The 25604-nt window shown below is 38.7% G+C and overlaps 2 protein-coding genes across 2 annotated transcripts; both read left to right on the forward strand.

Moving 5' to 3' along the window:
- Positions 1-1536: 1536 nt before the first annotated feature.
- LOC141642139 (receptor like protein kinase S.2) lies at positions 1537-4446 on the forward strand. The gene has a single exon (XM_074450833.1). It carries the CDS (start codon positions 1775-1777, stop codon positions 4292-4294), a length of 2520 nt encoding a protein of 839 aa, XP_074306934.1. The 5' UTR covers positions 1537-1774; the 3' UTR covers positions 4295-4446.
- A 1983-nt stretch (positions 4447-6429) lies between these two features.
- Positions 6430-25421, forward strand: LOC141642140 (protein arginine methyltransferase NDUFAF7 homolog, mitochondrial). Its single transcript, XM_074450834.1, has 14 exons — positions 6430-6604; positions 6699-6766; positions 7709-7820; positions 7995-8077; positions 8702-8767; positions 8913-9013; positions 10717-10835; positions 11431-11471; positions 13569-13657; positions 22438-22612; positions 22690-22806; positions 23600-23644; positions 24219-24347; positions 24868-25421. Exons 1-14 carry the CDS (start codon positions 6538-6540, stop codon positions 25000-25002), a joined length of 1347 nt encoding a protein of 448 aa, XP_074306935.1. The 5' UTR covers positions 6430-6537; the 3' UTR covers positions 25003-25421.
- The last annotated feature ends 183 nt before the right edge of the window (positions 25422-25604 follow it).

The raw sequence follows: 25604 nt of genomic DNA on the forward strand, positions 1-25604 counted from the left end.
GGAAAATAAGTCCTCTCATTTCTCTCCCCTTCCATTTCCTTTCTCCCATATTTTTTATCCAAACAAAGGAAATTAAATCCCTCCCTTTCCCTCACCTCCCCTTCTCTCCAATTCCTTCAATCCAAACGGACCCTAAATGCATGGGAATGTGATTATTTTTAATTCACTTGTATTAACATAAGGTGGCACTTCAATCACACTTTATATTGTAAGCCCCTCTAGAATGCAAATTCTTATTTCAGATTGACTAGTTTCCGTTTGAAATAAGACGGATTAAATGTAGTCATTTTACGGTAAAATGTTACTAGTTTTTATAAAATGTTAGTATCATTTTTAGGGTAAAAAGTGACAACTTTAGTTATAACATTTTGTTATTAAATGATTATATTCTATTAAAAAATCTTAACATTTGATCCGTTTTATTTCAGATCGTATGAAGCTAGAATTAGAAGTAGAACGCGTGGTCCTATGTTACGTGGATAATTCAAAGTGTTCTAGAGACAAGCCGGCGAATAAAGAAGAAACTAATAAATGAAAATAACATAGCTGTACTTCATATATATGATACTAAAATTGATGGGATCAGAAAATAATTGATCACCCAATCCTCTCAATTCACTTCCGCTAGTAGATCTATAATATCAAAACTTCGAATATCCAATGCATTACAATACCAAAATTTAGTATTAAAACCCGGAGCGAAAACTAATGTCATTATTATAGATTTGTGACTCGAATCTAAAATAAATAACATAAATAGGATTAATGTAATTTTTTTTTATCTCACATGATCGATTAAAAGGGTCGCACGATCCCCTTCAGTTTCATTTATGGTTGTCATTATGCCCGAATTTGCACAATAATTTATACTAACATTGAACTAAAAACGTATATAAGTTAGGCATATCTTAGCCCTGTTGTTTTCCTAGGCTGAATGAAGCTGAACTCAACTGAAGTGTATTTTGAATGAATCTGAACTGAATTGAAATTTGCTGAATTGAATAGAGCTGAAATAAATAACATAAATAGGATTAATGTAATTTGTTGTCTCACATGATCGATTAAAAGGGTCGCACGATCTCCTTCGGTTTCATTTATGGTTGTCATTATGCCCGAATTTGCACAATAATTTATAATAACATTGAACTAAAAACGTATATAAGTTAGGCATATCTTAGCCCTGATGTTTTCCTAGGCTGAATGAAGCTGAACTCAGTTGTATTGAATGAAACTGAACTAAATTGAAATTTCTTTGAATTGAATAGAAATTTGAAATAAAATAAAAATTTGAATTAATCGAAATTTCTTTTGAATCAATTAACTCAATCGATATGAATGAAAGTCGAAATTAAGTCGAAAAGAACATGACTTTAAACTAATTTTTTAAAACGAAAGTATTAATAATAATAATAGGTCACAAATTCGAATCTCCCTCCTACAATAAAGTAGCGGTTGCGGATTATCTCCGATCGTCCAAAAAGCGGAGAATTAAATTATAGTGAGACGAGATGATGATAATCACACACAAATTAAAAAGGCTTTAGCTGACTTGCCATACCAAAATTTCAACCGTGCAACCTAACCCCATGTTGAATAAAAGCACTATCTATGCCTCCATTATAAATCCATTTCACATAATCTGTGATGTACCATATTATACAACTTTTCCCACATAAATATAAACACCAATAATTTCCGAACCCACATTATTATTTCAAATTAAATCGCCATTTTTACACCTATGTTATGCTAATCTCTCAAAAAAACACTAAAAATGCCTCTAAGCAAACTATGTTACATTCTTCCTACAATTGACATAGCCGAAGACGTCGGCGAACCCGACTCGACGACTTCTCCGAAGGAAGAGTCATGTCCAAGGAAGGACCGTCGCACCTGCCACGATCGACTCTTGTCCTTTATTAAAAACACGTTAAGGCGGGTCTATTGTGGGTGCGACGGTCCATTTATTTTTACCAAAGGTAAAAATAATGTTACTCGACAATTGTCATTTCATGATATAACCGGAGTCGAGTTTACTACCAAGGTGGACGGTAAAAATCAGCCGAGGATTTTTAGTTACGCCGAGCTTTACATCGGTAGTAAAGGGTTTAACGAGACGGAGCTTCTCGGGTCGGGCGGGTTTGGTCGGGTTTACAAGGCGGTTTTACCGAGTGACGGGACTGAAGTCGCGGTTAAGTGTGTGGCTGAAAACCGTGAGACTATTGAAAAGACTTTTGCCGCGGAGCTGGTTGCAGTGGCGCATTTGCGTCACCGCAACCTGGTTAGGCTCCGCGGGTGGTGTGTACATGAAGACCAGTTACTCCTTGTGTATGACTACATGCCGAACAGGAGTCTCGACCGGGTACTTTTCAAACGAGTCGAGACTCCTGGTTCGGGATTAGATTATGAACAGCGCCGCCGTATAGTCATAGGACTTGCGGCAGCGCTGTTTTATTTACATGAACAATTAGAGACACAAATAATTCACCGAGACGTGAAAAGTAGTAATGTTATGTTGGACTCGAGTTATAACGCTAGGCTTGGCGATTTCGGGTTAGCTCGTTGGGTCGAACATCACGATCTCGAGTCACGGATTAAAGCTCCGTCTATGAGAGACTACGACGATCAATTCAAGCTAGCTGAAACTACGAGAATTGGAGGTACAATTGGGTACTTACCTCCAGAAAGTTTTCTAAAACGGTACGTTGCAACGGCTAAATCCGATGTTTTTAGTTTCGGGATTGTTGTTTTAGAAGTTGTTTCGGGTAGACGAGCAGTCGATCTCGCTTACCCGGACGACAAGATTATATTACTTGATTGGGTCCGTCGACTGGCGGACCAAGGGAAGTTTCTAGAAGGTGCTGATCCAAGGCTTCCAGACGGGTCATATGCGCTATATGAAATGGAACGGTTGATTCATATTGGGCTTTTATGTACGGTCCATGACCCGAAATCTCGGCCCAATATGAAATGGGTCCTTGATGCTCTTTGTGGTAATGTTATGGGTAAACTTCCTGCTCTTCCTTCTTTCAAGACTCATCCTTTGTACATTTCCATGTCATCTTCTTCTGATGATACTAGTTCCGGAAAGTCGACGACTATTACTTTTACTAGTCACAAGACGGATGACTCGACTACTTCTACAATCTACATTACCGCGGTTGGTAAGACCATATTTGTCACTGCAGACGATGGTGAACGTTCAAACTCGTGTTCAGGCAAAAAACCTTGTTTAGGTTCAGGTTCAGGCTCAGGTTCAGGTTCAAGCTCGGGAAAACATTTTCCCGTGGTTGAGACGCCAAGAGAAATATCATTCCAGGAGATTATATCAGCAACCGACAATTTCTCTGATAAGTATCGAGTAGCTGAGCTGGACTTTGGAACGGCATACCATGGATTCCTCGAAAACCGTCACCATGTCCTGGTGAAGAGATTAAACATGAAGACATGCCCGGCTCTGCGTGCCCGGTTCTCAACTGAGCTACAAAACCTTGGGAGACTACGTCACAGAAACCTGATACAGCTCAGAGGATGGTGCACTGAACAAGGAGAAATGCTCGTTGTTTACGACTATTTAGCAAGTCGTCTTTTAAGCCATATGCTCTTCCATCATCAACAACATAACAATGTCCTTAAATGGAGTCATCGGTATAATATAATAAGGTCGCTTGCATCAGCGGTTCTGTATTTACACGAGGAATGGGATGAACAGGTTATTCACAAGAACATTACCTCGTCTTCTGTAGTCGTCGACCCAGACATGAACCCAAGGCTAACCAGCTTCGCTCTAGCCGAGTTCCTAACCAGAAATGAGCATGACCACCATGTAACACCTAGCACCACAGACTCGGTTCGTGGGATTTTTGGGTATATGGCTCCAGAATACATGAATTCAGGAGAAGCCAACACAGGAGCCGATGTCTACAGCTTTGGAGTTGTTGTTCTAGAGGTCATAACCGGACAAATGGCCGTCGATTGTAGGCATCCTGAGGTGATGTTAGTCAAAAGGGTTCGCGAATTTGAGGGTACATTGAGGTGTATAGAAGAACTAGCTGACCCGAACATGGACGGACAGTATGACTTAAAACAGTTTGTTAGACTGGTAATGCTGGGACTGGCTTGTACACATTCTGACCCTTTGTTAAGACCAAGTATGAGACAGATTGCCAGCATTTTAGACGGAAACAGTTTGCGCCTTGTAGAAAGCCGTAAAGAAGGGGTAGAAGAATGGAAGCAAAGAAATGCTCTTTCTTTGTCATATATTCGAAGAATTCAGGCATTAGGACTTCAGTAGCACTCGTAATTTTATTTTCCCTCTGTTGAATTTTTCGCTTTATAATCCATCAGTATCATATGTATCTACGAGTAATGGGTGGATTAGTTTTGTTTGTTTATCGATTATCCAAGAAAAGCATGTTATTTCTGTGCTGTATGTTTTTCATTGAATTTTACGAGTTATACACCAGAAAATCCGTAAAAAGTGGAAAATCATACAGCAGTTTTTCCTGTAGGAGGAGAAAAAAGAATTAGGAACATTCTGTAAGTTGTATACTCTGGGAGTACTGCAAAGTCGAAAACAGCGTCTCTGTGCTGTTAACACGAGAATCAGACAATGAACATTCAATACCTTTTACCACATTGTTTACAGGAGCTACTGAGACGATATATGGGATAATGCTGTTGTTTTGGTTACGGACAGCATCAGTATTGTTTTAAGATTTCAAGATGATTTTTCGAGGTAAACCCTAGACGACACCTGAAATTCTAAAGCTTATTATCAAAAGGTAAGAAAGTCTTACACAGTCTTTGGCTTTCCTATTTGAAGTATAGCAACATTATCAGGAATTTCTTCATCATAGTCAATTTCGGGCTAACAGTACTACAGTAGCATAGACTTATTCTCTGAAACTCACATTCCCATCATTCTTCTTCTGGTCCATCACTCGGAATAATTCAACGTCAATTAAAGGTATTTTGAACATAGTGTAATTCGTATAGATTATAATCAAAATCATACATACCCTGGTTTTGACAGACCAAATTCAATGACCTGAATGGCTGAATAAACCAGAAACATAACAGCGATAGGCCTAATTTAACCAGTAGTTTACGACTTGACGCGTACTTTGATAAACAAAATGTTGAATTGTTGATAGCTAATAAGCAGAAACCCCTATTCATGATTTACCTATTGATGTAACCATTGTTGTCAGAATCGCGAATCGATCCAACGATTCTACGATTTTACGATCCAAAAATGCTTGACCGATCCTGGATCCTACGATTCTATCATAGTTGTAGAATCTTACGATCCTATTAATTTGAAATTTTCTAGAGATGGGATCATAACACGATCCTACGGTTTTACGATCCTACGATCCGATTCCATAGTAAAAAGAATTAATATATATTTTTATATAATGACACCATAAAACCCAAATTTCGTGTAAGTTGTTCATTCAATGATACTAAAATCATTAATTACCAATATTTTATGAATAAATATTAATAAATAAGTGTTTTGATTTTCAATTATGTATTTTTACTATATAAAAAATTATATTTAGCGAGTTTGTAGAATCTTGCGATTCTACGATCCGATTCTACCGATTCGATCCTACCCTCCCCATCGATCCAAAGTAGAATCCCGATCCTGACAACATTGGATGTAACAAATTGATAAAAACATTAATAAACATGACTCTGAACATGTCCCGACATGTAAGCAATCGACCCAAACCGATCAAGCGATCACCACACGAAATGACTTGATAATAATCTATCCAATGCAGAAACAAACCTGACATGATTATACAACTCCATATATATTTATGTAAGTGCATATGTCGGGTATCTCAGCTGCTGAAGTCATGAGAGTTGATACTCACGATCTGGTCAAACTCCGTCCATACTCAAAACATGAAGTTGGACAGAAACTGTTAGCGTATAAAATCGATCTAGGGACTTCAACTATCAGCTTAAGCTTTTCGTTGAGTTGGTTTCATGACATAAATCGAATTAGCAAAAGTATCCAACCTGCCCCGTCTGGACCTAAATTAACTCACGTCCCACGGGACGTAACCCTACGTCCCTACCTGAAGCCACCTTAAGTGACAAAAAGACACCTAAACTTAACCCAAATTAAACATGGTTGACTAGATTCATAAACACTCCGAAAGCTTATTCAATTTAAACCTCACTTATTGTTGACATAATTTAATTAACGTTTAACCCGATTCAAATTACCTCAATTAACAACGCATCCAAATGACACAATTGACTGAGAGTCTGAGACGGAAAGAGAATCATTCATGAAAATTGATATTGCCACAACCCTTTTGTTAATGGCACACCAATACAAGACAAATCTAATAAAATATTACTACTATTTACGGTACCACAAAAACGAGTGGCATTAGTAATTTTGTTGTGGTATTATGCCATCCCATCATTCATCCAACATTTGTTAAACCCTCTCCATTTTTGTAAGAAACAACAAAGAGGGTTTAACAACAAACAAGCTCACATCATTCATCAATGGCGTCTCTTCGTCGCTCAATCACTCCAATCACCATCTCTCTTCTTCTCCGACGATCTCCTAAAGGTATATACTCTCTTTCTCTCTCTTCCTCTCCCTATTTTTCAGCTAATTAATGTAAATTATCACCATTAATAAATGTTGATCGCACCTTCGACAGTCTCAGCTTTTACACCGATTTCTACCGCCTCCTTCTCCACTTCCGCCGATGCGCAACAGCCTATGCTGGTATTTCTCATTTTTTAGTTTTATTTAATTGTATGATTGAATTAATTTGTAGTAGATGGTAATGCGGCATGTATTTTTGATGTATTAATTGTTTGAAGTGTGCGATTTATTTACATTTTTGGCGTTTTATTAACCTAATTATGCATATTTCTTCAGTTTTACTTGATTGTGTGATCGAATTGATTTGTACTAGATGGTAATGTGGCATGTATTTTTGATGTATGTGTTATTTAAAGTTCAGTTCCAATGGAATCAAAGACTCGTTATTATTTGGTTATGGATTAGGATGGAATAAAGCAAAAATGGCTTGCTAAATTGTTTTGCTTCTTATAATTGTGAAGTAACGGTCATTAGGTGGTGCCGTGGTGTTCTCGACACAACATTTGTCTTGGGTCATTCGGAAACAGTATCTTTGTGTTGCTAGCAGAAGGGCAAGGTTGCGTGCTTGCGTATATCCGACCCCTCTACCTTGCAAGTTACGGGAGCCCTTGAGGAACTAGATTAATGTTGTTGTGTTGTTTTCGGTTGGGGATTTCATACATTTGGTGCTTTATAACCCTAATTATGGCTACTTCTTCAGTTTTAATTAATTGTATGATCAAATTTATATGTATTAGGTAATGCCGCAAGTATTCTTGAATACTTTTGGCGGTTTGTAAGTTATAACCCTCATGCTGGCCACTTCTGTTTTAATAAATTGTATGATCAAATTAATTCGTAATAGATGGTAATCATGATGGCTGCTTCTTCTGTTTTATAAATGGTATGACTGAATTAATTTGCAATGGATGATAATTTTTCAACAGGTTTTTTTGAATACTCTGAGTTTTGACGCTTTATAACCCTGATGATGGCCACTTCTGTTTTAATAAATTGTATGTTCAAATAAATTTGTAAAAGATGGTAATGCATCAGGTATATTTGATGTATGTGTTGTTTTAGGTGCGCGATTTCATACATTCGGCTCTTTATCACCCTAATTATGGCTACTTCTCCAAGAGATCTGGTCCTGTTGGTGTTTTGGAAACTAGCATCAAGTTCAATCAACTTCAAGGTTCCCTTTTTTTTTGGTATTCGAGGTTTCATACATTCGCTGCTTTATCACCCTAATTTCCAGAAGGTTGAAGTTTGATAATTGAGTGCTCGACTTGCTTGTCGTATATTTCAGTATTTGCTTTTGCAACTATTAATTAGGCAGTCACATAACCACATTCAACTTTATATTTAGGCAGGAAAGCGTATTTGCGGCATTTAAACAAGATTTACAAGCAGAGTGAGATATCATGGTTTACTCCGGTGGAGCTCTTTAAGGTTAAGTCTCTGATTTTCTGGCACAAGTACATAATTTTCTTTTATAAATTGCACTTTTTTTTTTGTTATTCAGCTGTTTGATTGTAGCATTTGAGAACTTCTGTAAAATGTCTGGCTTAACTTTATTTTAGGGCTCTTATTCTCAGTAAATTAGAAGTTAGGTAATGTGTGCCCAATTTCTGTAAAAAGAAAAAAATGTGCGTTTCATATGTTCTTTAAGGTAATTGAGGCAGGGTTCTTGTTAGTGGCTCTAGAATAATGTGACGTTTTTTTAGTATGGAAGGGAAAGGATCATCAACCTCGTAAGATGCTTAAGTATGAACTCTCTAACAGGTCTAATATCGTTGTCACTTTCTCAGTATGTGTCTCAGGGTTGTATGGTTACACTATCTTAGATGAATTTAATGAATTGTTGGGTTCAATACAAGACTCTTGCGTTTTTGTGACCTTCTAGTTTATACTGAAGGGTTTTGGGACTTGGGATATGGATATGAACTTGATTGTGTCTGCCAGGATACCTCACTTGAAATTGCATGCTTTAATGTTGTGTGTTCTTCAGTGATGATCAAATTGGCACTCTCTTTTTTCTGTTACAAAACAGTTCTGTTAATCTTTCTTTTGCAGCCTTGGTATGCTCAATGGATTGCTGAAGCCATTATGCGGACAGCTAATCTTTCAGTTCCGTTAAAAGTGAGTACATTTTTTTCCCATATCTGAAATGAAGCTATTTTTATTATGGTAATCGACTATAAAGTCTTAGGTATAACAACCTGGCTTTAATGAGCCCTAGCGTGGATATAATATCTCATCAGTGCTTTATATTTGTTCATTTCAGATCTATGAAATAGGTGGTGGATCAGGGACTTGTGCAAAGGGTATTATGGATTATATAATGTTGAATGCTCCTCCACGAGTTTACAACACCATGACTTACACGTAAGTTCACTATTCACCTTGTTTGGGTTTATGAAATAAATCAGCCGATCTTTTTGTAGAATTGTCGTGTTAATATATTTTCTATGTCTTATGTGGCTTTGTCCTTGCAAAGTTTTTCAAATAAGAAATGACAATGATGGCAGAAGCTCCTCGAGAGTATTTGCTGTTCTCCAAATGTTCTGGGCAACCTTGGATGCTTGAGTCTTGCATGTGCTTTCCGTTTAAACAGTCAAACTCGTGAGGGGGTTGTATCTTGAGCCCTGGGAAATCTGTGTTGGAGGAAATTTTCTGAAAGTAGAAGGTAGCAAGGATGATAAATGAAAGACAAACAAAAGTGGATTAGGCCTCATTCTCTCGGACTTAGGGCTTTGTTGGATTAAGGGATTTGGAGGGAAAAGAAAGGGAGGAGGAAAGAAATATAAAAACCGTTGTTTGGTTAGCAAATGAGGATGGAGGGAAATAAAGGGGGAGAGATCCATTTTCTCTCCTCCAAGGCAAATCAAAGTCCCTCTACCATAGGATAGATTTAGAGGGAATTTGGATCCCATACTCTATTCCCCCTCCCCTTCTATTCCCTCCCTTCCCTTTTCCTTTATCCCCCTCCCCTCCCTTTCCCTCTACCATAGTATAGATTTAGGGTGTGTTTAGATAGCAAAAGTGGAGGGAAAGGGAGGGGAGGGGAAGGAGGGAAGAGAAAGGGAGGGAAGGGAAGGGTAGGGAAAATGGGATGTGGGTGTTTGGATACAATTTCCTTCCAAATATTGCCTATTGTGGAGAGATTTTGATTTGCCTTGGAGGAGGGAAAATGGATCCCTCCAAATCCCTCCACCCTTATTTGCCAACCAAACAAGGGATTTTAAGTCTTACTCTCCCTCCCTTTCTTTTCCCTCCAAAAATCTCAATCCAAACACAGCCTTAATTTCAGTTCACTTCACTTCAGCTCATTTCATTTGACTCGGCTTAGTTCATATCATTTATTTCATTTCAGTTTTGTTCAGAGTGTTTCAGTCCAATAGTGCCTTAGTGCGTAGAAGTAGTAGCCGGGCAAATGTAGGAACTAGTAATTCACCTGGTTGAGAGATTATTGTTAAGCAAGCCTGCCTTTTTTTCAAAGTCCTCGGTTTGGCTATGTTCACACACATCACAATTTATAGTGATTTAAGGTCAAAAGCTATTTGCACACTTTAGGTCTCTCGCTTGTGCAGTCCTCTTTGTAATGATGAATATGTGCATATCTTACCTTGACATGTTTATCGGTCTGTGCTTGACTTCTTGCGTAGTTTACGACTTCAGAAGAAAATAACTCCATCCTTTTATCAAATTGCCATATATATTCTCTCCGTCCCATGGCCATTGGTATTGTCAAACTTAATGGAAACAAGAGACCACTTGCAACTAGGAAAAGTCCGTAATTAAAACTCCTTAAAATTGAAAATTTGAAGTCTTAATGTGATAGGGAATTTATAACTTTTTCACACTAATAATTAATTTTTTTTTTTGGGTTTGGGGGGGGGGGGGGGGGTATTTTTTTAACCTCTCTTTCAAGCAGTAATGGGCTATTGAAAATTTTATACCGCTATGGTTGGTTATGTAATCAAGGTTTAATTTAATGTTGCTAGTCATTGTATCTTGATGGCAAGTGTTTTGTGTTTTCTGATCAAAAGCTGCAGTTTTGAGAAACGCTGTTGATCTTTGTGCTGCAGATCAGTTGAAATTAGTCCTTCTCTGGCTGAAAAACAAAGGGAGACTGTTGGGCAAGTTGAAAGTCATAAGTCAAGATTTAAGGTTGAATGCCGTGATGCTGCAGACCGGAATGGGTGGGGTGTGTTCCCTCTTATATTTGAATATTTATTACTGTTAAACTAGTAGAAACGTCTCTCATTCTAGTCGGCCAAAATCTGATCTATGCTATCCCCAAACAAGTGACCAATGTTGAGGTGTCTTAGAACATATGCTATCTCATTCGAGTGTGTGTATTTGAGCGACTGTGGTAGACGACCTTTTGTACGGAAACTTTAGAACTAAAAGTGCAAAGAGTTTCAGCATGAGTTGGAATTTCAAACTAGTTTACTGCAGAGACAATTCGTCGCCCTTTCTATGTGAAGGTTGATGTTGCAATATATGGAGCTACTTGAAGAGTAAATATTTGTGTTTCTCGATAAGGCTGCGACAACTCTTGACTTTTCTGTTTTTATGGGGTGGTGGGATAGAGTAACAGGAAGGCAGCTGATTTGTTTGGGATGCGTTGCACACTTGCAGTACTCATTATTCAATTCATTGATGTGCTTCTGGAATCTGAATATGCTGCTAAAATTATTCCTTAGACATACATTGAATGGTCTTGTCTTTGTATATTTTATTTTGAGCTATTCCTAAAATATTGTTGAACTGAATAGTATTATTATATTTGTGTTTAGGTGATGTACAGAAGGAACCTTGTTGGGTCATAATGCTAGAGGTATGTCATTTCTATCACCCCATGTTTACCTGGTACTGTTGTGCATTGTCATTTTCAATTAGGTGATTGACTAAACAAGATTCCCTTCGAATCCCTATCTTTGGTTGGCGGTTGGCTACTGAAGTGTACGGCTAGAATCTCACCTGGATTTCATGCCTTGTCGTCGTTTGATTAGAAGTAAAGATGAAAGTTAGGTGTAACCCTTTTATAAAAGTATTACCGAAGACACACAAGTAGAATAGGCCATGAACAATGAGTGAGGTGAGTAAATTAACGAACTTTTGAGTCTTAAATGGTGGCGTATGCCTTACGGCAAAGTTTTTTTTTTTTTTTTTTTTTTTTTTTTTTTTTTTTTTTTTTGCGCTTTTGTTTTCAATTTTCCGCATTATTATACAAGCTTTTATGCACAACATGCAGGGCTAGTAGGTTTGAGTTTGCACCTTTGTTACTTAGACTCGTCTACTAATCGGATACGGCTATTTTGTGCGAAATTTTCTATATTTTGGTCTAAATGAAGTATCAAATTATCGTATCGTATCCGACAAAATACGTATCGGATAGGGAATACGGCAACTAAGTGAAGTATCGGAGTAACATAGGTTTGCAGAACTTCACCCCTGTCGTCCAATGTTTAGTGATATCCACGTGTTGATGCAGTAAAGAAATTAAAGAGGTCAGAAGAGAAGAGTCTTCTTTGGAGAAGGGCAGTGGCTAGTGGTAGGGCCACTCGGGAATTAGTGGGGAAAAAATTGTGATAGATGGCATACAAGTTTCAAATACACCTAGACTGCCAATTGTTGATTATAGGTAGAGCAGGCAAGTCTAAGCCGACCCGAACCCGAGCAAACCCGAGGATGTTGCAAACAGAAACCGATCTGACCAGACCCGATGATGGCATGTAACCTGACACGGCCTAATAATCAGTGACCCAAACCCGATCCAATCCGATATTGACCCGATTAAATTGATGAGCCGACAACTATTAAGCTTAATATTGATCAAAATGAAAGCGATTTAGTGTTTAAAATTTAAATTGATATGTTTGACCTAATAATGAAGTAAGTAAACCAAAGAATGGTCGAAAACTAAACTTAATGGTCAAAAATTGAAGTAAATGCGATTTAAGTAACTAGACCAATAGTGACCCGACCCAACCCAGTACATAATTTGACCCGACCCGACTCGATTGGAAAGGTAGGCTGACCTGATATGCGACCCAGCCCATCTGACCCGATCGCCACCTTTAGTTATAGGAACGGGACTTGGGGGAAGGGAACTGACTTGATTGGTGTGGAATATGATTTGACTATCCTCCGCCATTGTTTTCTATGAGTGTAATATATGTGGAACCGAAGTAAAAGCAATATTTGGTCTCTCATATTTCAATTTATCATTGCCTTGCATATTTGCATTATTTGTGTTTAAATTAAAACCTATTTTTGCCCATTCCAAATTCCTTTTACTTCGCTCTTCCTCCTGCCATGGGTGTGCAGATGGGAATCAGCTAATCACCCTTTATCTTCCTACTTTTACATATGATACAAGCTGGTGGGGTTTCCTGCATCCACTGTCACCAATGTCCGGCTTCTCCCGTGTAAATACCGAAGTAACTATAGTGAGAGTCTTACCCAGGGGGTTGTAGCATTTTAAAAAAACCGATGTTTGGCTCTAGACAGTTGATTTCAAGGCACTTGGGTCAGCAATCTATACCCACTCTATTTCATATTATAAGCAGTCTTCACATTTCCAAGATAAGCCTTTGACTTACGATTTTAAACATAGAGTACTTTTTAAGAAACTCAATGTAACTTATATCATTAGATTCATAACGGCAAATGCTCTTGTAAGAGTATATTTCATATATTTGCGTATATATATTGAAAGATATTGAAGAGAGAAGTGTGTCTCAATATATGTGAGATAGACTTGGTACGGGAAACACTAATACTTGTTTCAGTTGTTTGTAAATATGTGTATGTTGACTCCATAACTTCTTGTAGAGGGCCAGGATTGGCATTTTGATATATCTGGGTATAACCCTGTCAATTTATATATGCATTTGCTATAATCTTACTAATGAAATGTTAAATCATTCAGGTTCTGGATAATCTTCCTCATGATCTTATCTTTTCTGAGAATCAAGTTTCACCATGGAAAGAAGTGTGGGTTGAGAAGCAGCCTGATAGGTAGGTATAAGAATGCAGTTAAAACCATGTTTTAAATTTTTTTTTTCCCCCTTGAAGTAAAATGTTTCCCTGCTCAGCTAAAGTATTTTTCCAAATGTCCTCATTGTCGGGTGATTACTAATGGGATACACTTGGTGCATGTATGGGTGTTCACCGGTCCGGACCGGACCGGATCGGAAAGACCCGCGGACCGGACAACCCCATATCCCAAACCCGGAGACCGAACCGGTAAGGTGGGAACCCGGACCGGACCGTAACGGAATCCTTTAGGTTCGGTTTTTTCCAGGTTTGGACCGGTCCGGTCCGGTTCCATTTTTAAAGGTAGTTTGAGGTTATTTTTTTTTGCTTGGACCGACCGGACCGGACTAGAGACCGGTCACAATAATTATGTGGACCCGGAGACCGGACCGGATAGTATTTAGTCAAGACCGGACAGTCCGGTCTACTTTATGTGCAGCCCTAGTGCATGTATTATACACTTCAATTTGTGTTGTATGTGAGGTCTTACCATGCCACGTTTCTTTTCCTCCCGGTTTTTCTACCTTGTGTCCGAGGTCATTTCAGGAGTTAACCTATTCGATTTCAACCCCGAATAATCAGTTTTAATTCATTTTTCACGATTATCGGAGGTTAGACTAATGCTGGTTTAACGCATACCCGCACCCCCTAATGTCGTCCGTTGCTGCTCAATTTTTGTGTGGCCGATTTACCTAGTAACGGGAACTTTCGTGTTATTTCCGGAGAATTTTGTCCCGGGACCCTTTGAATCCCGATAATCGTGTATTTATACATTTCAATTTGAGCCGTTCAAAATGTCGTACCGGACCACGTTTATTTTTCTCCCAGGTTTTCCTACCACGTGTCCAAGGTCATTTCAGGAGTTAACCAATTCGATTTTAGCCCCAAATACAAGTATTAATCCATTTTTCACGGTTATCCGAGGTTCGACGAATGTTGGTTTATCGCATAAGGGCACCCCCAAATGACTTCCGTTGCTCCTCAAATTTTGTGTGGCCGCTTTACTTGATCCAAGAAACTTTTTTTGTGATTTTCGGAGAATTTTGTTCCGGGCTCCTCGAATCCCGAAAAACGTGTATTATGCACTTCAATTTGAGTCGTTCGGGAGATCGTACCGTACCACGTTTCTTATTCTCCTGGATTTTCAACCACGTGTCCGAGGTCATTTCAGGAGTTAACCAATTCCATTTCAGGCCCAAACAACGAGTATTAATCAATTTTTCGCGGTTATCCTAGGCTTGACTAATGATGGTTTAACGCATACTGGCGGCACACTCAAATGCCCTCAGTTATTTAGTGGCTTAACCACTCCTGTTGTGACGGATTCGGACTTTCCGCGCTGCTGTTTTAGGCTTGATTAGCCCCCTTCTTTCTATTATCGAGCCTATGAAAAAGTCGTATTGTACCACATCTCTTTTTCTCCCGGATTTTCATACACGTGTCCGAGGTCATTTCAGAAGTTACCAATTCGATTTCAGGACCAAATAACGAGTATTAATCCATTTTTCACGATTATCCAAGGTTCGACGATTGCTGGTATCGTATATCGGCACCCCAATTGTCCTCTGTTGCTCCTCAAATTTTGTGTGACCGCTTCATCTAACCCGAGTAACCTTCTGTGTGATTTCTGAAGAATTTTGTTTCGAGACCCTACAATCCCGAAAATTCTTTATATACTCTTCAATTTGAGCTGTTCGGGAGTTCGTACCGGACCACTTTTCCTTTTCTTCCGGTTTTCTACCACGTAATCCGAGGTCATTTTAGGAGTTAACCTATTCGATTTCAGCCCAAATAACGAGTATTAATCCATTTTTCACGATTATCTCAAATATCTCATACTAGCACCACAATATCCTCCATCGCTCCTGAAATTTTGTGTGGCCGCTTATCTCATCCTGATTTCCGGAGAATTTTGTTCCCTGGAATCCAGAAAATCATGTATTATAGACTCAACTTTAGCCGTTTGAAAGGTTTGAAAGGTCATACTGGACTACGTTTCTTTTTCTCCCGGATTTTCAACCACATGTCCGAGGTCATTTAAGGAGTTAACCAATTCTATTTCAAGCCCAAATAACGGGTATTAATCAATTTTTTGCGGTTATCCGAGGTTTGACTAATGATGGTTTAACGCATACCGGCACACTCAAAGGCCCTCTGTTGCTCCTCAAAATTTTTCTGTGGCCTCTTTATGTGACCCGACGAACCTTTTGAGTGATCTGAAGAATTTTGTTCCCGGGCCCTTCAATCCCGAAAATCATGTATTTATACACTTCAATTTGAGCCGTTCAAAACGTCGTACCGGACCACGTTCATTTCTCTCGCGATTTTCCTACCACGTGTCCAAGTTCATTTTAGGAGTTAACCAATTTGATTTGAGCACCATTAGCCCCAAATACCGAGTATTAATCCATTTTTCACGGTTATTCGAGGTTCGACGAATGCTGGTTTATCGCATAAGGACACCCCAAATGACTTTCGTTGCTCCTCAAATTTTGTGTGGCCGCTTTACCTGATCCGAGAAACCTTCTTTGTGATTTTCGGAGAATTTTGTTCCGGGCTCTCGGAATCCCGAAAATCATGTATTATGCACTTCAATTTGAGTCGTTCGGGAGGTCGTACTTTACCACGTTTCTTTTTCTCCCTGATTTTCAACCACGTGTCCGAGGTAATTTCAGGAGTTAACCAATTCGATTTCAGGTCCAAATAACGAGTTTTAATCAATTTTTCGCGGTTATCCTATGCTTAACTAATGATGGTTTAGCGCATACCGGCACACTCAAATGCCCCTTGTTGCTCCTCAAATTTTGAGTGGCCTCTTTATCTGACCCGACGAACCTTTTGAGTGATTTCTGAATAATTTTGTTCCGGGACCTACAATCCCGAAAAACATGTATTATACACTTCAATTTGAGCTGTTCGGGAGGTCGTACCAGACCACGTCTCTTTTCCTCCCGATTTTTCTATCACGTGTCCGAGGTCATTTCTGAAGTTAGCTCCGAATAACGAGTTTAATTCATTTTTCACAATTATCCAAGGTTTAACTAATGCTGGTTTATCACATACCCGCACCCCGTAATGTCCTCCGTTGCTGCTCAATTTTTTATGTGGCCGCTTTACCTAAAAACGGGAACTTGTGTTATTTCTGGAGAATCCTGAAAATCGTGTATTTATACACTTCAATTTGTGCCGTTCAAAACGTCGAACCGGACCACGTTCATTTTTCTCACGATTTTCCTACCACGTGTCCAAGGTCATTTCGTGAGTTAACCAATTCGATTTTAGCCCCAAATACCAAGTATTAATCCATTTTTCACGGTTATTCGAGGTTCGACGAATGCTGGTTTATCGCATAAGGGCACCCCAAATGACTTCCGTTGCTCCTAAAATTTTATGTGGCCGCTTTACGTGATCGGAGAAACCTTCTTTATGATTTGCGGAGAATTTTGTTCCGGGCTCCTGGAATCCCGAAAATCGAGTATTACACACTTCAATTTCATCCGTTTGAAAGGTCCTACTGGACCACTTTTCTTTTTTTTCCTAGATTTTCAACCACATGTCCAAGGTCATTTCAGGAGTTAACCAATTCGATTTCAGGCCCAAATAACGAGTATTAATCAATTTTTCGCTGTTATCCAAGTTTGACTAATGATGGTTTAATGCATATTGGCACACTCAAATGCCCTCCGTTGTTCCTCAAATTTTGTGTGGCCTCTTTATCTCACCCGATGAACCTTTTGTGTGATTTTCGGAAAATTTTGTGGCAATCCTGAAAATCATGTATTATATAATTCAATTTGAGTTATTCGTGAGGTCCTACCGGGCCCCTTTTCTTTTCCTCCCGGTTTTTCTACCACGTCTCCAAGGTCATTTCAGAAGTTAACTTATTCGATTTCAGCCCCGAATAACGAGTTTTAATTCATTTTTCACGATTATCCGAGTTTATACTAATGTTGGTTTATCGCATACCCGCACCCCCAAATGTTCTCCGTTACTGCTCAATTTTTGTGTAGCCGTTTTACCTAATAACGGGAACATTTGTGTTATTCCAGGAATCCCAAAAATCGTGTATTTATACACTTTGATTTTAGCCGTTCAAAACGTCGTATCGGACCACGTTCATTTTTCTCGTCGTTTTCCTACCATATGTCCTAAGTCATTTCAGGAGTTAACCAATTCGATTTTAGCCCCAAATACCGAGTATTAATCCATTTTTCACGGTTATCCGAGGTTCGACAAATGCGGGTTTATCGCATAAGGGCACCCCAAAATGACTTCCGTTGCTCCTCAAATTTTGTGTCGCCGCTTTACTTGATCCGTGAAACCTTCTTTGTGATTTTCGGAGAATTTTGTTCCGGGCTTCTGTAATCCTGAAAATCGTGTATTATACACTTCAATTTGAGTCGATCAGGAGGTCGTACCGTACCATGTTTCTTTTTCTCCCGGATTTTCATACACGTGTCCGAGTTCATTTCAGAAGTTACCAAATCGATTTCAGGACCAAATAACGAGTATTAATCCATTTTTCACGATTATCCAAGGTTCGACGATTGCTGGTTGATCGTATATCAGCACCCTAATTGTCCTCTGTTGCTCCTCAAATTTTGTGTGATCGCTTTATCTAACCCGAGTAACCTTCTGTGTGATTTCCGAAGAATTTTGTTTCGAGACCCTCTATCTCGAAAATTCTTTATATACTCTTTCAATTTGAGCTGTTCGGGAGTTCCTACCGGACCACGTTTCCTTTTCATCTGGTTTTCTACCACGTGACCCCAGGTCATTAGAAGAGTCAACCTATTCGATTTCAGCTCTGAATAACGAGTTTTAATTCATTTTTCACGATTATCCGTCGTTAAACTAATGTTGGTTTATCGCATACCCGCACCCCCTAATGTCCTTTGTTGCTGCTCAATTTTTGTGTGGCCGATTTACCTAGTAACGGAAACTTTTGTGTTCTTTCCGGAGAATTTTGTTCCGCGACCCTCGAATCTCGATAATCGTGTATTTATTCAATTCAATTTGAGCCGTTCAAAACGTCGTACTGAACCACGTTCATTTTTCTCGCGGTTTTCCTACCACGTGTCCAAGGTCGTTTCAGGAGTTAACCAATACGATTTTAGCCACAAATACCGAGTATTAATCCATTTTTCACGGTTATCCGAGGTACGGCGAATGTTGGTTTATCGCATAATGACTTCCGTTGCTCCTCAAATTTTGTGTGGTCGCTTCACCTGATCCGAGAAATCTTCTTTGTGATTTTCGGAGAATTTTGTTCCGAGCTCCTGGAATCTCGAAAATCGTGTATTTATACACTTCAATTTGAGTCGTTCGGGAGGTCAAGCCAGACCACGTTTCTTTTTATCCCGGATTTTCAACCACGTGTCCGCGATCATTTCAGGAGTTAACCAATTCGATTTCAAGCCCAAATAAGGAGTATTAATCCATTTTTCGCGGTTATTCGAAGTTCGACTAATGATGGTTTAACGCATACCGGCACACTCAAATGCCATCCGTTGCTCCTCAAATTTTGTGTGGCCTCTTTATGTGACCCGTGGAATCTTTTATGTGATTTCCGGTGAGAATCCTGAAAATCATGTATTATACACTTCAATATGAGTTGTTCGGGAGTTCGTACCGGACCACTTTTCTTTTCCTCTTGGTTTTCCTACCACGTGTCCAAGTGTCAAAGGTTATTTTAGGAGTTAACCAATTTGATATTTGCCCCAAATAACGAGTATTAATCCATTTTTCACGGTTATCGACGAATGCTGGTTTATCGCATAAAGGCACCCCCAAAAGACCCCCGTTGCTCCTCAAATTTTGTGTTGTCGCTTTACCTGATCCCAGAAACCTTTTTTCTGATTTTCGGAGAATTTTGTTTCGGGCTCCTGGAATCTCGAAAATCGTGTATTTTACATTTCAATTTGAGTCGTTCGTAGGTCGTACCAGACCACGTTTCATTTTCTTCGTGATTTTTAACCACTGGTCCGAGGTCATTTCTGGATCTGACCAATTCGATTTGAGGCCCACATAACGAGTATTAACCATTTTTCGCTATTATCTGAGTTTCGACTAATGATGGTTTAACATATCGGCACACTCAAATGCCCTTCGTTGCTCCTCAAATTTTGTGTGCCCTCTTTCACTCGAGGAACCTTTGTGTGATTTCTGTAAAATTTTGTTCCGGACCCTGGAATCCCGAAAATCATATATTACACTTGGCTGTTCGGGAGGTCGTACTAGACTCCGTTTCTTTTCCTGCCGATTTTTCTACCACGTATCCGAGGTTATTTCAGGAGTTAACCTATTCGATTTCAGCCTCAAATAACGAGTATTAATCCATTTTTCACGATTATCTCAGATTCGACGAATGCTGTTTTATCGCATACTAGCACCACCACATATTCTCCATCGCTCCTGAAATTTTGTGTGACCGCTTTGTCTAATCCTGATTTTCGAAGAACAATTCCCCGGAATCCATAAAATCATGTATTACACTTCAATTTCAGCCGTTTGACAGGTCGTACCCGGATTTTCAACGACATGTCCGAGATCATTTCAGGAGTTACCGATTCGATTTCATGCCCAAATAACCGAGTATTAATCGGTTTTTCGTGGTTATCCGAGATTTGACTAATGATGGTTTGACGCATATCGACACACTCAAATGCCCTCTGTTGCTCTTGAAATTTCGTGTGGCCTCTTTATCTGACATGATGAACCTTTTGTGTGATTTTCGTAGAATTTTGTTCCGGGACCCTGGAATCCCGAAAATCATGTATTATATACTTCATCTTGAGTTGTTCGGGAGGTCTTACCGGACAACGTCTCTTTTTTGTGTGACCGCTCATTTTCATCCATGAGTTAACCAATTCGATTTTAGGCCCAAATAACGAGTATTAATCCATTTTTCACGATTATCTAAGGTTCAGCGATTGCTGGTTGATCGCATATCGGCACTTCCAATTGTCCTCCGTTGCTCCTCAAATTTTGTGTGACCGCTTTATCTTTTTCTTCCGGTTTTCTATCACGTGACCCGAGGTTATTTCAAGAGTTAACCTATTCGATTTCATCCCAAATAACGAGTATTAATCCATTTTTAACAATTATCTCATATTCGACGAATGTTGTTTTATTGCATATTAGCACCACCAAATTAGGGTTACCTAATTCGCTCGTCCCCCCTCCAAATTGCGAACGAATTATTCGCTGAGATGAGCGAATTATATGATTATATGCTAAAAACCAAAAAAAATGATTTGATACCTGGTTATTTTGAAGTTTGAACTTTGAAGCCAAGCACAATGATTTGATTCACTATTGTAGATTTGTAGATTTAGCTTTAATTTGATTTTGATTTCTGACAGGAAGATGATTTTTTTTTAGCTTTGTTGATATAAAAGGATAATCCTTCTGCGAATTGGATTCGACGAATTACCGAATTTTAAAATAATGTAATTCTATTGAGCGAATCGCTAATTAGAATTAAGAAAGCGAATTGAACGAATTGCGAATCCGGTAACCCTGCACCAAATATCCTCCATTGCTCCTGAAATTTTGTGTTGCCGCTTTATCTGATCCTGATTTCCGCAGAATTTTGTTCCCTGGAATCCATAAAATCATGTACACTTCAATTTCAGCCGTTTAAAAGGTCGTACCGGACCACGTTTCTTTTTATCCCGGATTTTCAACCACATGTCCGAGGTCATTTTAGGAGTTAACCAGTTCGATTTCAGGCCCAAATAACGAGTATTAATCTATTTTTCGCTATTATCCGAGGTTCGACTAATGATGTTTTAACGCATACCGGCACACTCAAATGCCATCCGTTGCTCCTCAAATTTTGTGAGGCCTCTTTATCTGAGGAACCTTTTGTGTGATTTTCGGAAAATTTTGCTCCGGGACCACAGAATCCCGAAAATCATGTATTATTATACACTTCAATTTGAGTTGTTCGGGAGGTCGTACGGAAGTACGTTTCTTTTCCTCCCGGTTTTTCTACCACGTCTCCGAGGTCATTTCAGGAGTTAACTTATTCGATTTTAGCCCCGAATAACGAGTTTTAATTCATTTTTCACGATTATCCGAGTTTAGACTAATGTTGGTTCATCGCATACCCGCACCCCCAAATGTCCTCCGTTGCTGCTCAATTTTTGTATGGCCGCTTTACCTAATAACTGGAACTTTTGTGTTTTTTCCAGAGAATTTTGTTTATATATTATTAATTAATTATGTCTTTTGTTTTCAAATTTTTGCTTATAGATTCACTAAACAAGGTGGATAGAGTTCATTTTTTTCTATTTATTATCAAGTTACTTGTGTTTCTTTTGGTTGTTTTCTAGATAATGAGCACCTTAACTCCGAATTTAGATTATGATATCCTAGGATTTTGAAACTTTGTGTCTCATGATGTTAAATTCTGCATTCGGGAAGTCCAGAGAATATCCTATTTTGTGGAATCCTTCTAAAGCATGCTAGTTTGAATTGTTACGTTGGTGAGTTGAGCAAATAACATATGTCCCGTAGTGACACTACGTATAAGTTATAACTGATTATTAAAGAAGACGTTCACATTGAACTTGAGTCTAAATTGTAATTATAACTGCGTTAACTTACACCCTTGGAGATTGAGTTGCAGGTTACAATCTGTCTTTCTGACGTTCATGTCTTCATGCTGAGCATTTATTTTTTAATGTTTGCAGTCGTGCATAGCATTAAATTCTCAAATTTAAGGGTAGGCTGACTGAGTTTGTTTCATTTGACAGGCAAGCTCCTTCTGAGTGTTACAGACCATTAGAAGATAGACTTATTTCTCGTTGCATTGAGATATTAGGCGATGATATCAATGGCCCTGGACAAGGATTAATTTTAACTGCAAGAAGCATTTGGTCTAAAGTGTTTCCTAAGCCTCGAAGATGTTGGCTTCCAACTGGCTGTTTGGTAAAGAGAGTTCCAGTTTGAACATGTTTCTCGCTAGCTTTGACAATTTTGGTGATGAAATGACTACCTTTTTACAGAAACTTCTGGAAACCTTGCATAGTACCCTGCCAAAGATGTCCATAATTGCGTCCGATTTCAGTTACCTTCCTGATGTGAGGATACCTGGTGTAAGGGCTCCATTGGTCTCAACTAAGGTGATAACGCATAGCTTACATCCATTCTCTCGTTTTTTTTAATTCTATGATGAACTACTGTCATCCCTATTTCTGCTCAGGACAAATAACTCTTTCCCATGTAAGGCTCCTCCTTTGTAGAGTGAGAGCTCAAATTTCATGCTTTAATATGGCCATTTGTTTCTGCCTCAAGTCTTGGGTGTTTTTGGACTTGTTTGGAATGTGAATCCCTCTCTAGGTTCCATAGCAGCTTATAACTCTGGTTTTTTTGCTATCCATAGGTTTACTGCCGTGTTTAAAAGCTTTTTAGTAAAATTTAGCTCCTATTGCAAGGGCTTTCAGTTTGAGACCCAAATGGGACATTGTGACTCCTGTGGCTGGGTTCAAGTACATTTTCTCCCTTGATCCATGATCATGTGCTTTTTTTGGCTTACCCATTTCAAGATGTAATGTCCAGGCTGAGAATTTACAGACTGAATTTCCTGAAACAGCTTTTTTCTGTTTTTCCCAATTTGATTTAGTATACCCCTGATTTCTACACTGAAAAATAACCTCTAGACCTCTTGGTGTAGCATGAATGGTACCTGCATAATTTTTTCATTATGATAGTCGTTCATCCTTGTAGAAGTTGATGGATCAGTGACCAAAAATCTTCAGTGTATAAACTACAGAGTACAGATCCCGGCCTCCCGGGTGCAGTATCATATTAGCGTAGTCACTCTACTCAGGACTGTCATTCGGAATACTTTCAGTGGCTAGCATAAATAATTTTGGCGTATGATAAAGCCATCAATAATTTACTTGGTCTGTGCAGATAGATGGTCGCAGTGTAGACGAAGATAGCTATCTGGATGCACAGGTTGGTTTACATAATTACATCTACGTTTTTCTTTTTTCTTGTTTTTTCCACCATAACTATTTTTGTTTACCTCTGTCTTTTACAACATAGCCTTACTCCCAAAACGATCACCTCCTAGCTATTCAGGTATGGAAAAATTGATTAATAAAATTGAAGAAAAATAAGAGAATAAGGCATCCTCATAAAAGAGTTTCTTTTTTAATGAGTACACCCTTATAGAGAGCTATTTACTAGGAAGACATCCAAAACAGGTAACAATGACCAGTTGAAAACACGGACTAGATTGACTGGACTCCATCCGCCTATTTTAGAGAAAAATCATCATTTTTGCGGGTTCCCATACTGAGCTCATTTTTAATCCCATCTCCATTTATTAATGTCAAATTCCTTGGCTATAAACTTAAACACAAATTCCCATGGTCCCATATTATACATGATGGTGAATGAATGTTGGTAATTAACCTTTGCTGGCGTTTCCAATGCCATGGAAAAAAGTCTTGTGGTTTATCTGTGCATTTGTTGTATGATCCCTACTGGCTCAGTGAGCAAGTTTTTCAACGTAATTCAATTGCAGGGTGATGCGGATATATTTTTCCCAACAGACTTCTGGCTTTTGGAACGTATAGATCATTACTGCTCTGGTTGGACAAAACCAAGCGAGGAAAATCCAGCCAAAGAGGGAAGAAAGAGGCGGACTATCACAGTAAGTGGAATCTTTGATTGATATAGGCATATAGCTTCTGTGGAATATGCACTATACCGAGCTGCGTTTAATCTATTTGAGTCAAATACCTTGTGTTGGTTTAAATTATTTTCAAATGCAAATAACTACAAACATGAAACCTTTGGCTTATTTTCATTTGAAGGTCTCGTCTTTAATACGGCAGTTTCTTTCATAATAGAATGCAGTAGGCTTGAATGTTGAACCTGAGGTATAAACCTAGTATCAGCTATATCATGAGATCTACTTGTTCATAGATCACATCACAAAAATCAAAATTTCTTATGTCAATCAGATTGTCATATTTTTGCCAAAACAAAACTAGTTTATCCAGAGAAAGCTGCTTTTGGTCTTTAAATTGATATGATGAATTTTCAAGAGTTAATATACTGAGTTTTTCTTCTCTAGTTTTTTTGCTCCTCTTTCCTAAATTGAGCCTCACTTGAACCACCTTCATAAAACCTAGATATGTATTTAACTCTACGACGTTTGTAACATGCAGCTTGATACAAGTGCATTCATGGAAGAGTTTGGGTTACCAACAAAAACTAGAACCAAAGATGGCTACAATCCCTTGCTGGATGACTTCAAGAACACCAAATTCTACATCAGTGTGCCGACCCATAATACCAAATAGGTACTGCCATTGTTGTATTTGACCTCTACAGTTCGTAGGGTTGCACTTTTGGAATCGTGTGCTGGGAGTCGAAGTCAGTGCACTCAAAGCTGTGCTAGGGGAACCAGAGGCACATGTTGCAGTAAGCTATGGCTCCAGGTCGGCAGACGGCAATTATAGTAAAGCCACTTCGGAGGAGCCCCTGTACCTTTACTTGTTTACTAATTTATTTCCAAAGGGTACTGCATTCTAATGTTAAGATTGCAAAACTCCTGTAGAACCGTCTTACCCTCGCACATCTGTGTAACGGCCCTTTTAATATGCTCGCTGATATTTTTTCGAGTTCTTCTTTTTCTAAAGTTTAATCATTAAGGGGATACTCATTAATTTTATTATTTTTATTTTCAATCCTCTGACCATTATAGGTCTCCATTTTGTCTGAACCGGATTTAATTTTACAATGATTTCAAAGGATTTTATTGCCGACTGTAAAACAGCAAAACTAGCAAAAACAATTTTACTTGGGGATAATTTATCCATAAGCCAAGACAGTGATCTTGTGGAAACAATCTCTATGTTTTCGATAAATGAATAAAGTTGTGTACATTCCATATTTGTTCTTC

The sequence above is a fragment of the Silene latifolia genome, chromosome 2 (assembly GCF_048544455.1).
Source record: "Silene latifolia isolate original U9 population chromosome 2, ASM4854445v1, whole genome shotgun sequence".
Taxonomy (NCBI): domain Eukaryota; kingdom Viridiplantae; phylum Streptophyta; class Magnoliopsida; order Caryophyllales; family Caryophyllaceae; genus Silene; species Silene latifolia.

Excerpts from the sequence above, each read along its gene's own strand:
- LOC141642140 (XM_074450834.1), top strand. The coding sequence starts at position 6,538 with ATGGCGTCTCTTCGTCGCTCAATCACTCCAATCACCATCTCTCTTCTT. Across the intron at positions 6,605-6,698 it reads TCTCCGACGATCTCCTAAAG|TCTCAGCTTTTACACCGATT; the intron begins GTATATACTCTC and ends CACCTTCGACAG. Across the intron at positions 23,645-24,218 it reads ATAGCTATCTGGATGCACAG|GGTGATGCGGATATATTTTT; the intron begins GTTGGTTTACAT and ends ATTCAATTGCAG.
- LOC141642139 (XM_074450833.1), top strand. The coding sequence starts at position 1,775 with ATGCCTCTAAGCAAACTATGTTACATTCTTCCTACAATTGACATAGCC.